This window comes from Neodiprion lecontei, chromosome 3 (genome assembly GCF_021901455.1).
Source record: "Neodiprion lecontei isolate iyNeoLeco1 chromosome 3, iyNeoLeco1.1, whole genome shotgun sequence".
NCBI lineage: Eukaryota > Metazoa > Arthropoda > Insecta > Hymenoptera > Diprionidae > Neodiprion > Neodiprion lecontei.
In genome coordinates, this window is record NC_060262.1 from 21906391 (window position 1) to 21922777 (window position 16387).

The 16387-nt window shown below is 39.1% G+C and overlaps 2 protein-coding genes across 9 annotated transcripts in view; one reads left to right on the top strand and one right to left on the bottom strand.

Moving 5' to 3' along the window:
- Positions 1-4045, top strand: part of LOC107226225 (follistatin-related protein 5) — a 45033-nt gene extending 40988 nt beyond the window's left edge. For all 3 annotated transcript variants that reach the window (XM_046733327.1, XM_015666962.2, XM_015666963.2), the window contains 7 exons: positions 906-1027; positions 1135-1272; positions 1421-1636; positions 1739-1889; positions 1992-2192; positions 2711-2857; positions 3145-4045. In XM_046733327.1, the coding sequence (XP_046589283.1) occupies positions 906-1027; positions 1135-1272; positions 1421-1636; positions 1739-1889; positions 1992-2192; positions 2711-2857; positions 3145-3374 (1205 nt within the window). In that variant the 3' untranslated portion in view covers positions 3375-4045. The remainder of the gene's footprint in view (positions 1-905; positions 1028-1134; positions 1273-1420; positions 1637-1738; positions 1890-1991; positions 2193-2710; positions 2858-3144) is intronic.
- A 336-nt stretch (positions 4046-4381) lies between these two features.
- Positions 4382-11638, bottom strand: LOC107226227. 6 transcript variants are annotated; one of them, XM_046733324.1, is made up of 13 exons: positions 11373-11638; positions 10697-10904; positions 10415-10617; positions 10030-10310; positions 9666-9948; positions 8767-9509; positions 8276-8548; positions 7604-7864; positions 6265-6570; positions 5938-6155; positions 5734-5850; positions 5526-5644; positions 4382-5416 (listed from the first exon to the last, which is right to left on the bottom strand). In XM_046733324.1, the coding sequence occupies exons 2-13, from the start codon at positions 10885-10887 to the stop codon at positions 5244-5246; spliced, it is 3168 nt and encodes a 1055-aa protein (XP_046589280.1). In that variant the 5' UTR covers positions 10888-10904; positions 11373-11638; the 3' UTR covers positions 4382-5243. The 6 variants fall into 6 exon arrangements, with proteins under 6 accessions (XP_046589280.1, XP_046589281.1, XP_046589282.1 ...); XM_046733325.1 differs by having other exon boundaries at positions 11294-11638; XM_046733326.1 differs by having other exon boundaries at positions 11585-11603.
- Positions 11639-16387: the final 4749 nt, after the last annotated feature.

A 16387-nucleotide genomic window follows, 5' to 3' on the forward strand; every position in this document is an offset into this window, starting at 1 on the left:
CAATTCGAATGGGACGTGTTTTATTAAAACGTACATTACAGACTTTGCTTTATTTAGATATTATTTTCATTGATAATAAAGTCAACTATTTCGCTTAGTGACATATTTTGCGGTGTTCAAGATATTTCGAAAACTGCTCCAACGACTTACTTCAACTTTAGACAGTTATTCTTGAAAAGTTTATTCTCTTGGCCACGATTCCATTTTTTATCAACTTTGCGCTTCCCTTGTTTCAGAGAAAAAAGATAATACAGAAAATTGTTATTATACAAATCACCCCGGAAACGAAACGTTGAGTTTTCATTATCTTCACATTTTAATTTTTTTTAACAGAACCTGACGCAGAGGATAAACTCTCTAAGAATACTGTCTTAAAATAAAGTAAACCGGTTGCGCTGTTTTTAAGATATCATAGGCACCGTAAAACATATCATTGATTGTCAGTGCATGCACGCATTACAGAAAAGAACACTTAACTCCTAGGACTTAAAAGTGGTCTTGTAGTACTCTGCGCATGCGCATTCGCATACTCACTCGACCGTAATAGAAACGGGTACTTTGTGTACGGAAAACACGCATGGAAAAATGTTTGCGTTTTGTAAAAATATTGAAACGCAGTTCGATTACCATAATTTTGAATAAAACAAACCCCAATCGAATTGAATAATTTTTTACCCCCATGCGTATATAACCCCATAATATCAAAATTTCTCACCATTTTTATTCATTCTTTGGTTCAACTGAAATCCGATTTCAGACTTCTGTGATAGACTAACTCTTTTTTTCGGCAATACGCTATAGAGTCCAAATTGCCAGCCTCTTCGGGAGAGTTTTCAGTCGCATTAAATTTTGAAGCGTGCAAAATCTCCACCAGAGCAATGAATTTTATTTATCTTGGGATGCAGCCGCTGCAAGTGAGGAGCGGAGGTTTTTCTCCTTCCACGAATGGGGTATATCAATTTACGAGCCATCCGCCTGCCGACTGTATCATCAAATCAGGTCTTCGGATATTATTCCTGGAACACAGGTATACCTAATATCATTGACTTTTCCTATCACGTACAGAGAAGATAGAATTAGGAACCTTATTATGAATAATAATGGTTTTTATCCCCTTCTCTTCATTCGGAATAGGAGTACGTTTGTGGTGAAAAGAGCGTAAGTTGTTCCTGGGGAAGGGCGATCAACGTGGCAAATCGGTACGTGTACGTAACTCAGCCGGAGAAGGACCGCATCTTGGTGATCAGTAAAATCCAGATGGTGGTGGTCGACGTAAGTTTTCAATGACTGCGCTTGCATCTTCAGCCTATTTTAACCGACCATGTTGTAAGCTATATTTTGTTACAACCAGATTAATAGTTTTGGAGATATAACGATATTTGTAAGCCAAGTTATAAATATAAACATGAATCTTCTGCAGGTCGTCGCAACCGATAAATATCCCGTCGAGCTGCACTACGTTCCAACACTTGACCAGGTCTGGCTACTGAATTGGAGGAGCATGCGGGACACCGGGATAAAAACCGTTCAAGTGATCCGGGACGCGGCTCAGAAGCGAAAACACCGGACCGTTCATCCAGAACCAATCGACGGCCAATTCGACCTGGTCAAGGGTCTCTATATACCAGGGCACCAGGTACGAGTCGTAAAGTTGTCAGTAATAATTTGCGTCTCAATTTTGAATTAAAAAAATAACGATTAAAATGTATTGAAAATTATATCTCTTCACTAATCACAGGAGATCGGTCATACCTACAAATATGGATACGTGACCCACACGAATCAACGCGGGATGTACAAGCTGGATCTGGCGAATATGCGATACACAAGGAGCGTGGATTTGGCACCGTACAGCTGCGTCCCGACGAACATTCAATTTCCCGCTCTATGTGAGTAAAAAATTCTGAGAAATTGGCCGTTTAATATTTATTACTTTATCCCGTCTCAACAAGTCCAATATATTCAAAACAAACCATTTATCTTCTTCGCAGACGGATTCGTTATTCTTCAATGCGAAGAGCCAGTTACCGGGAGAGCGACGGGGCAGCTTCTTCTCGATTATATCACGGATGCTGTGCTCGCGCACAAGCCTGGACTCGTTGGAAGGCCTCTGATATCCCCGGACTCTCGTCATCTGGTCACCCTCGATAGACAAGAGAGCGGAGTCATCCTCGTAGTACAGGAAATATTGCGTGGGTATCTTTGCAGTAGTTTATCATTGCCGAAGGGCCATTCCCTCGAGAAAGTCAGAAGAAATTTAACAATTGGAATTTAAATTGTCAATCGACGGGACTCCACTAATTTGAATGTTTGTTGGAATCACGGGAAATTAATCGAGATTACTGAAATGATTCGAAATCATTGAAAAACATTTGAAAATGACACGATAATGCCGAAAAAATCGCGCAAATTGTTGCAAGTTTTACGGTAAACGCCCAAAAGTTTCCAGTTGATTGCTATCCTATTATGGGATGTCCTTGGTATCTAGTGATTTGTTGTGATTTTATCGAAATCAGAAAAGCCTAAAACGCTAAAAACTCATCGGAAATCGGAGCAATATTGCAAATCGATGAAAACTACTGAGTATACCGAAAATCAATATAATAAACTGAAATCATTCATTTGACTCCCAAGTGAATGGCCCTTCGATTATTCCCTTTACGTTCAGTATGAAAATTCTATAACGGGTATAATTCTCCTTAAACTTCAGCGAGCGGTTTGAAATTTTCGTTCGACGTCAAGACATCTCTCAATATAAGCGACATCACTTTTTATCCATCGCAAACAACCCACGGATGCGATCTGTACGCTTCATCGACGGACAAAGAGGATATTCTGTTTTTGAATTTAGCCACAGGTATGCAACCCAGTACTTCTGCTGATGCGAAATTGCAGGGAATTAACGGTGCAAGGAAAGTTCTATACCAATTTACAACGGTCCGCGAATTCCAATTACAGTACTCGCATAGTTTCAACTATTAATAATAAACTCGAAACCTACGAACATTAATCTTCATTAAAGAGCTTATTTCAACTCTATCAAAGTTCCGAAATTCCAACGAATTTATACCTCGCACCGTTGAACTCTGAATTTGACGAGAGCACCGTCGCAGTGCGTGACTAAAAATCATCATAAATCCGCAGGAAAAGTTGAGATGATCACAGGCGTAGGAAAAGCAATGCCGACAATTCTTGCAAAATGGGGAAATCCGAACAGACCTATCGTGGATAGCGGAGTATTTGGTCGATATATGGTGAGCCCCTCGAGCGAAGCCCTGTTCGTAATAAACGGAGAGACGCGGACGGTAAATTGTGAAATCGGCGGGCTGGTACGACCGAGTGCCGTGGTTTGGCTGACGGTTCCGAATCATTAGATATTAACAGAGGCTGATCCCCATCCCTCTCGTTCCTTTCATCTCAACTTAGTTTTAGAAGGGAAAAATATCGTCAACGGTAACGATGATGTGAATTGCCGTGCCGACTCAATTTCACCTTTGTGTGTTACGCATCTTCGGTTAGTTAGTAAATAATATGAGTGAGTGTAACGTGGTAAGAGCGAGGAATTTGATTCCTTACCGAAAACAAGAAATTCCTTTTTAAACGGTATTATGATAAATGTAGCGAAGGATAATTGTACGTTTAACACCTCTCCCCCCTTGCCATTTCCCATCCTTTTCCACAAAATCAACACATTTTAATCACCGTACCACCACGACACACGCGAGCACTTTAAAACTTCAATATATGATATATATATCATTTTCATATACTAATTGGTAAGATACACACCGTACACAATAACTAGTGATAAAGTAATAGATTATTATTATTATATATATATATATATTATTGAAATGTTTGAATATAGCATTTTTATGGAGTACTCGCCTGTTCGCGGCGTGTGTAATTTAAAAAATATATAGTGGTTAGATGAGACTAATCTCAACGTTTGACGATAAATACAAAAAAAAAAGAAAAAGAAAATTGTGAAAAAAAATGTTATTTTGTATCGGAATAATATAAAGTGAAAAGAAAAGTTTGTAATCCAGAAAAAGAAAAAATTAAAAAAAAATACAACTATTTATGAAACAATACTTACTTCTCGATTATTTAACCCTCCCATTTTCACTTTTCTACTTGTTCGACGTATATTTTAATAGTTATACCAAATACACGTTACTGTATTATTATTATAATACAGGTATTGCTGAGGCCAAACTCTTTTCCTCCTCAGTTTATCTACAGTATTTTGGTATAACCAAATCTTGCTATGCATTTATTATAATAATACAATTTACGGGCGTTCTTTAAAAATTTATTTTACATTGTCTTGGATGATTTATTCCAATTTTGAATACCTATAATGAGATTCAACCGTAGATTTAACAAAAATGAGATATTTATTTCTTCATTCATTGCACCTTCCCTACTTCATTTCAGTGCACTTTGCTGTGAAAGCTGGTGGTGACGGTTTTTATCAAGTACCGATCATATACGCTTCTCAAATAGGCAATCGAACTTTACAGAAATTTTCCTAATAAATTACGTTTATCTAAGTTTAATCCGAGGTTTAGTCGAATAAAGCGTCTATATAATCAACTATAGTACAAATTTAACATAGTAATTATAATATAATTTCACATACTTCATGAGAATTATGTTCGTGTGTCTTTACGCCACGGTGTCGAAAGTGATTTATATTTCCACGCATAATACGATTTTCCTTCCTCGTCCTATTGTTAATCCACCACCACTATTGTAGATCAAATTTCAAAAGCAACAAACCAAAATGCATCTTACACCGTGGTTACGTATTTTTTGCTATCAAGATCACTCGCCTATTGGTTGTTTCGGTTTCGTTTATCATTTTCAAGGGCAACGGATACTAGAACGATTTCGTGACAAAACAGTGACCCATTATGATTTATAGCATAATTTTTTCCCTTTTTCTTTCATTGTTGAAGTTTGAAGGCGAAACATTAATTGAACTACAATATAAACGTACCTAGCGATACTGTAATAATGCTGTATTCATGATAAATGAACGATGTATCCATTATAATATATTCGTTAAGTAATACACAGTTGGTACGACACCTAACAACACTTCGACGACGATCTTAAAACATATTTACTGGAAAAACACGTGTACCGCAGTGGCGTCAAATAGAAGAAAAAATCGCTTACATCTCACCGCGGCGTTATACCCGAACTGAAAAAACCGCGAATCATCGTCTCTGTAGTTAAATGTTACAAGGTTTAGCACTCGTACCTTGACGACTGTAAAACAATATATACGCGTTGCTGAAATCTTCCTCCTGTGGCTTCTGTCGCGTTGTTACTTCGTCGTTATAATAATGCCACGTGTCCGTTCTAGGGTTGCGAGCATACGCTGTGTAATGTCCGGCTGATACACCTATGAAAAGACGTGCGCGTTTGGTGGTAATTTGTTTGTCAAGAAAAATAGAAAAATTACAAGGAATGAATTTTCGAAACAAACTGAGATTTTGTTTTGCAACACGCACCTCCGAAGTGACAGACGCAGGCATAGAGATCATAAAGGTGCCTTCCGATGCCGAGACCAACTAGAGGGAAGGTAACCTTATCGTCAAGCTTCATGCTGACACATTCATAGAACACGAATCTGTGGTTGAAAATTGGGTAAAATAAAAAATCGCTTCTGCAAAAAATCTGATGCAAGAATTGTGTACCTCAAGTTGCTTCAAAACCTACCGTTTAAGGTATACTATAAGGAACTTAGGGTATCGGTGGACGGTTAACGTTTTTGTAGCACACTGATTGTGCTCACATTTTGGACAGAACCAAGGATTGTGCTCATCCAATGTCTCGCTGAAAACAAAAAATAACAAAAAACATACGATTACACATTAATTATTAACATACAGAAGGATTCTAAATAAATTCGAGAAATAATACCTTTGACTAAATGCTTGCAGGCAATCGTACAATGACAGGGGACGATGAGGTCTCTGTTTACTGACACTGACGTGATCGACAGGTTGTATGATATTCGGTACTGTATCTGTATATCGTACCGCAAGTGTATCCCCATTTTGCAACGCTATCATCCCCGAATCCGGCACTCGACAGCCCGTACAATGGGCGGTGTACATGCAACGGGAACAATGGTGACCCTGGAAATATATAACCAGAATTTATTGCAAATTCTTTAGGAAGATCTGATAATTGTTGATAGAAATCGACTTATTATCGCGCCAACAAGGTTTTAGAAGATGTACTCACCTGTCCGTCAACAAAATGTATGCTGTAGGGTGCCTCTTGCGGCACAACCTTCTTGACAACGTCGTACAAATCCTTAGCATTAACCCTGGAAGGTAATTTAACTAAGTGTGGATAACCGTAGAGCTTGGTGCCTTTCCGATTGTTGGTTCCCTTGTTACTGTCGTGCCTTAGGACCAGTGGAACGTTAAGGTTACGAATAGCCGGCCTCGGGCGACCAGTTTGATCAATCTTAGTAAAAGAGGAGGCCGTCACGAACGTTGAACAAACTGGGCAGATTTGAGGATCCGTTTGGTTCTTGAAGTAGTTCTGTTGGGCAATACGCACTCGTCTCTCAACTCTCTCACTTTAGCTTTATCCCACACATGTCGGACCATGGATGATGCGGGGGATCCAAGTACGGAGGCGTGACACCGCAAATAAACTCTAACTCTCTTGTTGCAACAAGCAACTGGAAATTTTCCATAACAAATCATACGTACCGGGACGAAAACAAATTGGTAAAGCTATTTGCCAAACAACGCCACTATCAATAAATGGAGCGGGTGAAGTTGAGAAACGTAAAGGTAAAGGCAGAAGAATCCAGGGAATACTCACTAAAATTTTTAATAATCTAATCGCATTATGTTTACAGTCCATTTTAGAAGACTGAAAACAGCAGTAGAACTGTATATTTTAAGAGTGAATAATCCCTTGCAAAATCAAAAAGTAAAGAATCATATATGAGTAATTTGCCATAGCTAATCGGAATTGATTCAGAAATAAGATGAATAAATGATTGAAAGCCCTCAGTAATAAGGCAGCATCAGACTAGTCTGAATTGAGTTCTGCGAGAAAAATATCGCAGCTTGCAGATTGTACTAAAACAGCTGGTCACACGGGATTCCAACTTGATTGAAGTCGCCTCCACAGGTTGCATACCTCATGTCCCTGCATCCCTGGCAATGACAAAATCAAGCTATTTCTGGTTCCCGTGCACGCTATTATAGCGTCACCCTGCTAGAGCATATAGCGACCTTATCTCAGACCTTCCCGAGGCTGGTGTATGGTAACAAAAATGTACCTTGCTTGTAAGCCTCTGCTGCTAGATTGACACTGCCTTGTCTCATCATTGGGCATTGTGACATTTGAATACATTATTTTTTTCCCCACAAATTATGAAGAAATGATAAGAAAACCGTGCAAAGAGCAATGATCGACTCATTAAAGTATCTACAGGAACTGAACACGATAAATGTATTTTCCTTGCAATAACAAACGACTGTCATGTGTGTAAACGGGTTAGGCATTCGGTAAGGCACGAGAAAATAAAGGTAATCAGAAATTTTTTAAGCAGGCTCACCTCGATGCAGAGGTCACACATAATAAAATTACAGCCACTTCCACCATGCTTCTTTAGATCCCCATCAAGTTCTTCCAGGCAAATTGTACAGGGTCCGATTTCTTCACTTACGCCACTTCCTGTATGGCATGTTTCGGTTTCAGTCACGCAATCTCCACCGCCATCAGACACTGATATATATGCGCTCGGAGGATCAGATAATTCAAACGCATATATCGACCGGTTAGTGTCATTTACGTATTTTAATAGAGAGTTGTCGTCCTGAAAATAAAATTGCATCGTTAGGATTGAGTTGCTGATATTGCATATCAAGGTCAACGTGATTACAAATTGTAATTAAAATATTTGTACAGCAATAAGTAGCTCTGCTACAAATACTTTAAGCAGCAGAGGTGTTCTACTGCGGTTTACGTTTCTTTTGGAGGGCAGTATCGGCGAATACTAAAGCTTCATAATAAGTCACCTTCTTGACCCTCCTTAAATAGGCTTTGGAAAAAATAATTCGAATTGACATATAGGTAAAAGAGCAAACAGTAGTTGCAAATGAACATTGCATGTTTAAATTAAGCAGAAGCACGTACTTCCAAGTATTAAAAAAAAAAAAAGAAGACAAATACAAAATATGATCTACGTATCACACAAATTAAAGCAGTGAACAACATCGGCTTTTACCAATATCCTAGCTATGTGATTTTCTAAGACCTCTGCTAATGCAACATTAGTAGTGGCAACATCTGTCTTTCCCAGAGTTCGCAACAATTCTTCTTTCAGTTTTCCGATTCTCGACTGCTTGTTCAGTGAAACAACGCAACGTGTGGGCGCGCCTCCGATAGCCGGGATATACGTCACAGCCAACTGCCTCTCCATGGCTCGAGGGAGAGGCACCGAAAGGTACATGAAGGGCTCATAGGTGACAGAGATGTGTTTGCAGACTGCACAGATGACCTGTATCGTTGAATTCGATTTTAAAAAGTTGATAAGAGGAACAAGAATGATTCAATTTTACGGAACAGATATGAATAAACGTTTGCAAATCAAACTTCCTACTTTTATAAGTTGCAAATCTACTGCTAAGTCTCAATACCGCATATTTGTTGAGAAAATAAGTAAAATGTAGAAACGTTCACAGCATGTTAAGTTTTTACTTTTTTTAATAAACCAACCGTGCTTTTAAATTGCCCTTGGAACGTATCTACAATCACACTTCTATTCTCTGTGAGATGTTTTGCCCAGTGTCTATCGGCCTCAGCCTCTGTCTCTCCTTGAGTAGCGATCGCTCCATTCTCACAGTTAAGTAGCACTCTAGAACACTGCGACTCACTACCCCCTAGTCCGTCTTTCCGATGATTCTTTTCTTGATCATCTAGCCGCATTCTCTTGACATTACACTTTTCAAGACCACTATCACACTCAGCGTCAGATCCACTAGATAGACAGTCAACACTGCGATTGCCAGCCTGGACGTTTACTTCTTTTATTCGTTTGATACTGATACTTTTATTGTCAAAGTCATGATTCTCGGTTAGATTCGAATTTTCTAAAGCATTTCTACGGATATTTTCTTTAGGAAACTTTTGAGAGTCATAATGAATCTCGTTGTTGCTTTCCTGTGTTGTGACCAAGAAGTTAGCATTGCTAGTTTTAGCATCCTTCAAAATATCATATAAACCATGATAGCAACTGACATTGTTGGTCGTCAATACATTATCTAATTTGTCTAGTCGGAAATCATTTCCGTTCAATGCCACATCCATATCTGGATCTTCTTGCATTTTATTGTGAATAAAATTAGACTTCGTTTCCACTATTTCGTCTGAATCCAATGTCTCCTCATCATCATTTAATAGCGATCCTCTGGGCGAATTTGCTGCACTGTCTGTCTCAGCCATCGGTGAATCTGAATCTTCAAACAATAGTAATTATTATTTTTGTTGTTATTATTAGTACAGTATGATGATGTTTATGTACTTCAAATGGACAATTTTTTCATACACCATGAAACCTATCTGAAGCCAAATACACTGTAAAAGTATAAACAATGTAACTTATAGATATACCTTACCTCTGGGTGAGCCGGCCATCGTGACATTTGGGCTGTTTGGACACTCAGGAGAAGGGAGGTTGTCATATATTTCACGAGGTTCGACAGGAATGGAGTCAGCACCACTGACAGAGGTAGTGAGAGTCGTATCAGGAGGAGCCAAATTTTGCAGAGGCTCATTTGAGTCGTTTAATTCAGGAGTAGTAGCAGTAGCAGATATTTCATGGTTTTTTGTCAATTTCGCAGTGTTCATTTGCTCATGCAAAGAGTCTAATAGGAGAGCTAGAAACTCCTGACAGTCATGCTGCAATAAGTACAATTTTGGCTATTCAATAGTGCCAGAAAAACTTTGAGGAGGTTTAGCAAATCTTATATAGTCACTAACTTGTCTGTAGTCTTTGAATTGCGGATGATAAGTTGCAAGTGCCTGTTTAAATTCTGCTGGCCTGATAACGCTATACCTGCCGGACCACATCTTTCCTAAAAGCGCTCCAAAATGAGCCATCAACGATCGTGGGTGCACCATGGGCTTATCACAGCTTAACTCCGAATCAAGGAAATGACGCAGCACTGGGGGAGTGGCTGTTAAACATTGCAGTCCAGCAGCCATAAAACAGGTGTTCCCCAAATTGCGAAGACCACACACGCCTGGTGGCGTTGTTACTTCTGCATAACAAATTCAAAAGGTTTTATATGAGCTTGTAACTACAATCAAATTTACACACAAAAAAACTTGCCAGTCTTTTATCCTGCTACACCAATGCACTTACCAATCGCAGAATCATTCTGATCATCGTCAGCCTCAGCAAAGAGATTGTTGAGCATTGGCCCACCAGGTGGAAGAAAAGGGCCATGCTCGACGCCAATCAAGGAATCCCCAATAGGGTCAGCACCAACGTCGACAAAATCCTCTAGTCCCGGTGGCGGTGGCAACGGAATGACACAATCACCAGTGATGACATTAGCTTCCGTCCTAAAAAAATCATTATGAGAAATTTTGAGGAAAGTTTAGTAAGATAAAAGAAAGACAGTTGCAGCTGAGGGTGTCTCACCACGTGTTCTCAATGCCCATGTTGTTGCTGGCGGATGGTATATAATCCTCTTGAAGAGTAAGATTATGGTCGAGAGAGGAAGCCAGAGGACTGAGTCCCGTTGGCTCTGGGGCGTCCGGGATTTCGGATACTCTGGGCGGTTCAATCGCCAAAATACCTCCTACTCCTGCGTCGTTGACTTGGGTGTCCATTCGGACCGCGCCAAAGTCTGGAAACCAGACACGATTTGAGTACGAAAGACGGATAAAAACGGAGACAAAGACAGAGACAACGACCCGCCTAGTAATTCTAACCTATCATATGGGGCGTCTTTGTCTAGACTCTGCGCGGCGAAAATACCATTCAGTTACGAGCAAATACCGAATTCTTAGAAGTTGAAACACGTTGTCTTTTTTTTAGTCGTATATAAGAAACCGAGATTTAAGAGACGGAGGCCGAAGCTCGTCCCTGCCGCGGGCACAGAGTCCCGTAAATCAAGTACAAGTCACGCTCGTCGTTCAATAAGGAATGTTGAGAATTAGAGAGCGCGTTATTCGCGAGTCGAAACCTGGTCAAACAAAAGTATCCTCTTGCAACGATAACGTAATTTGTATTTACGTCAATACGCCACGTATCCGACGACGGTTAAGGCGAAACTTTGATAGCGCGGTGAAACTTTGTTTTTATGACTTCTTACAATTCTACCGTGAAATCCACCGAAGCTATTTCGCTCGCAATCACGTCAGGCCGCCATTACCCCCAGAAATCAACATGTCCGACGTGGTGTGCAGAACGGGTGGGAAGACGTGGAAAATTGTGTTTGCGCGAAAAACGAATTGAGCAATGGTCATGAAACCAGCTTATAAGAATAAAATTCTTGAAAAAACATGCAAACCGTGAATCACTAACACTAGGAAATCAGAGAAAGAAAATGATCATCAATTTCATCTATGCTGTAATTTCAAATACCGACGATCGGCTAACTGTGGACTGACTGAAGACTGCTGGCTTCGTGCGTAAATCAAAAATGGACGAGATAAATTCAACGTAAATTCTTTGTTAAATAGCGCCCTCTGCGTCCTACCCTGCAGGCTCAACTCGAGTCAGAAGATGGTCGATACTGTGTGTTACCATCACTTAACGCTTCTACCCAGATAATGTAAAGTCAGATATTTGACTATGGGTGCGATGCTACTATCTCCATAGAAAAGTAATATGGCTATTTGTGTATAAGCGATGCATCCATGTACATTAAGTGAAGCCTTATGGAACTTTTCGTAAACAAAAATGGACGAGATAAATCCGTCGTAAAGCGACGTTCTCTGTGTCTTTTCTTGCACGCGCAACTCCATCCGTCAAGCGGTCGGTACGGAAAGACGACAGGAACTGACGTTACCATCGCTCGCCGCGTGTACCCAGATCGCAACAGGCAATCGTCAGCAGAAAAATAATTTAGAAAAATTTAAAGATTATCAATGTTCCTTGTTTCAACTTCTAGTCATATTACCTGGTTCAATTGCGACTCTGTCTGCTGACCCCCCAACCCAAGATTGTTCGAAAATTTATTATCAAGTGGCCCAGGTTACAATTACTTATATCTGTCCACTTTATTATACATTTATGGAAGTGCCCGTGTTGATTGTAGAAATTTCGAATTTGTAAATACGTATTTCCGACAAAGTCGATACTATTTTAAGCGGAATTTTAGCACTTTTCCCGTAACCCCTAATATATAATATTACCCAGAGGATACAATTCTGTGATAATACTATATATTGAATATCAGAAACTAATGACTGATGTTACCTGAAGACGGATTTTTCGGACTCTTAATAATCAAATTCTCATCAATTATCTAAGATTTACCTGTTAAAAAAATACAAATGAAAGATTGCAAGACCTTTCGGAAGCTTCAAGATTGTTCTACTTCCAACCATCCATTGGTCTTTTCTGAGACAAGATTCTCATCTATTGAAGTATTTCTATACAGGCCCGCCAACAAAGTTTAAGAATTTTGCAGACTGAGGGTGAAAGACGAATTTTTCTAAGCGAAGAGGAGACATTTACAGACCGTTAATGAGTTACATTATATATGTTAAAATTACAAGGAACTTGTTAGAAATTCATGTGATAGCTTAGTAATCATCCAAGAAAAATGTGTTCAGGTGGAATTTACTCTGACTAAACTAGAGAAATCCGAATGTATCACGATTCCACATGCGTTACTCATTATCCAAGCATGAAGTTTATTGTCAATGAGTTAAATTTCAGCAAGAATCAAATTGTCATTCGAAAAACTACAATATGTTAGTATTCTACTAGTGAAAATGAGTTCACTTATGCTCGTTTCCACACCAACGCAAGCGGTAGAGCGCCCGACGCGTTTTCTTTTTACGTGGTATCCCCAGTAGGCCTACTCCACGGAGAATAGTTGCAAGATCGATCGTACGTTCTCCAAAACATTGCGAATGAGTTTTTTTCACATGTTAATTACGCTAAATTGTTTCCCAATAAATTTGTACCCGCAGAAATTCGCAGTTTGTCCGAAATTTTACAGTTCATTTAACCCGCTGACTCGTTATTATCGATGAAAGATGGTTGTTTTAATTATGGATGAAGGGTGATTGTTATCTTATATCCGAAGGGCGATTGACTTTGGATGTTCGCAAACGGATTTTTTTCTTATGAGATATGAGATAACCACTGAAATAGAGAACCTGGTGAATACGCAAATCAATCAGAAACTGGACCAAGATCGAAAACACGAATCCCTGTAAGACTTTGGCATTTATCTATCGGAAGACGATGCAGAAATCTCTGAAGAAATGGAAACAAATCGGAGTAGAATAAGCACAACCACCCAGATACGACAGAGCTGTATAATTCTACAGTGAAATACAAGCCAAACATGACCTACGAGCGATTCGATAAAAAAAAAACTCTTACACTACAACGATCGCAATAAAAGACCGTTTAACCAATATAAAAAAAAATACAGCTGAATAAATTTTACTACAGTTTGTGATCATGATGATTCTGAACCACATTGCTAAATCTGTGTATCGATGAAAACAGATGACTGACCCTGAACTAGACCTAAGCCTCAAAAATGAAACGTTCATTTTTCAATACAGTCAACGGAACTCACGTTACCTGGAAAAGATGAAAATATAATTAGTGACATACGTCGATACAGACACAAATATACTTAGCTTAGGTAAGTGAGCAATATAATTAACGAAAAAAGAGACGAACTGATTAGTTAAAACAGACTGAAGATTTGTTTGGCTGAAACAGGCGAGAAGTTTGATTAGCTAAAACGGACAAAAAGTTTGATTACCTGATACGAATAAAAAGTTTGATTGGCTGAATCGGACAAGAGGTTTTATTAGCTGAAACAGACAAAGAGTTTGATTAGCTGAAACAGACAAAGAGTTTGATTAGCTGAAACAGACAATAGGTTTAATTAGCTGAAACAGACAAAAGGTTTAATTAGCTGAAACAGACAAATGGTTTTATTAGCTTAAACAGACAAAAGTATGGTTAGCACAATCACAAGTCATACACTGACAAAAAATGGGTCAAGTCCAACATGATATTCACTTTAATATTCGCTGCTTCGATTATTATTTGCATGGCTGAGTGAAAAATATTTTAAATATTTTGATTCGACATCTCTTTCTGCTTTGAGTTATTGTAGTGAATATTTTTTTCTACCGAACATTCTATAGTTCTTAGTTCATTTGTTACAAAATTGGTTTTGTTGCCCTAAAATAGAAAATAATATGATCAGTCAAACAAGTATTCTTGTTCCTGCGCGTTGAGCGCTGGTTTTCAAATGTCGCACTTTCTCTCATAACTGAAGGGTATCAAGTCCACGCGCAAAAGGCGTCGTGGAACTTGAAAATTTTATAATTCGTTGAAAAGTTGCCTGAAGAACTGTAAAATCAGCACGTTGAGAGTGCGCAACTTTTTTATATACTGTTTGCAAAATAGACGTGCAAAAAAACGTGTCCAACTTCAGTTATTAATTTACGCCCATGAAGCTCCGTCCAATTTTCGTTACTAATTTACGCGCATGAAACTGCGTTCAATTCTCGTGATTAATCTACGCGCAATAAGGCGCGACAGATTAAACTCTCAAAAAATTTGTATTTTCTGGAACTTGTCCCAAAAATTCTGTAGAAACCCAATCCGCATCTGCATCTTTTAGATATCATACATTGCTATGCGGATTGTTGTTCTCAGATTACAAATCAAATTGAAATTGGGAGAGAGGTTGGAGGGCATGCATTATTGTGTGGCGTGACGGTCGGCGGTCCTCTTCGACGCGAAGTCTTCGAGCTCAGCATCTCTCCCCATCTAGCGTACCACGGAACGCGATAGATGGTCCAGAGATGCGTTTTGCCCATTCAGACGATCACAGAGATTAATCGAATGGAATAACGATCGGTAATGACTAAATAATTGAATTACATAACGACTGAAAAATGGTTGCACATTTACAATAAGTGGAAAATTCAATTTCGTTTATATTCAAATGTTTTCAAATACTCGAGAGACTCGAATACGGAGTCTTTTGGGAAAATTTCTGTGATCGTTTCACGCTGTGGATTACAAAAGTTAGTAGCATCACGGTACATCGCGACCTTCATACCCTCGCCTGTTTCCCAACGAAGCCACCCAACGGAAAAGAGAGATTCACACACTCATGCATAAACCCCGCGACGGATCCCAAAACGTCTACCTACCTACCCGGTTACCTATATTCGACCTAAACGATTCTCCATTTTTTCCAACAGACATCATTCTTCATCATTTGCGCCGTGGTCACTGACTTACATTTTCGTTGGTTACCTGTTGGGAGCAAAATGTTTTTGTATCGTAGTCTGCCTTCTCAGAATACAGTATCGCGGTTGTATCCCGCCAACTCTAATATTGCATTTGTTATTTTAGTAAATTTTGGCAGACTATCGGTACATTAAGCTTTTGTAAAAGTGATTAAAACATCTTGAATGCCAATTAGCATTTTTCTAAGCGAGCTAAGCCTGCAGTTGATCAATACTTGTTGGATGTTAAAAGATTGAAAATTTACGTTACGTTATGCCAGACTTTGGAATTTTATCAATTTAACAATAATGTTGATATTTGAATACTTTTAGAACCTCAGGTGAACCCACCACTTAAACGGCATCATCGGTAAATTCGAACGTAGATTATTACATCAGTTACGAAGTACAATTCGATCTCGCGAGTGCCGAGTAAGCGATGGTTACCTGTCGCGATGCTCATTCCACTTTTAGCAACGTGTAAAATTACTACCCTTAAGTAAGCTACAGTAAAATAAATTGCGAAAAAACAATTATTCGACTGAAAGTCAAGCACGTTGCGATCGTGAATGAGCCTATCCATGCAGCTAAGAAATCGAAGATTTGTGTAACAATTGTTACCGCCACGCCACGTGACAGAGGAATCCCAGGGAAATACCCGTAACCTAACACGTGCAAACTCACCAACGTTGCCGAGAAATGGAAAAGTTACTAGGAAGTCGCTGCTTAAATCTGTAAAAAACAAGACAAGACACTTGAATTAATTTAGCAAATTGGCTTTTCGGTTTTCAAATGACTTATTACTGTTGTCTATTTTCATATTTATGCACTCCATGTTATGCAAGAACAAAAGTTCGGCCTCAAATGTACCACCTTGAATTAT

What these genes read in the sequence shown, in the direction of transcription:
- LOC107226227 (XM_046733323.1), bottom strand. An exon ending in ATGGGCATTGAGAACACGTG is followed by an intron (nt 10,618 to 10,696) that starts GTGAGACACCCT and finishes TGATTTTTTTAG; the next exon opens with GACGGAAGCTAATGTCATCA. An exon ending in AATTCAAAGACTACAGACAA is followed by an intron (nt 9,949 to 10,029) that starts GTTAGTGACTAT and finishes TACTTATTGCAG; the next exon opens with CATGACTGTCAGGAGTTTCT.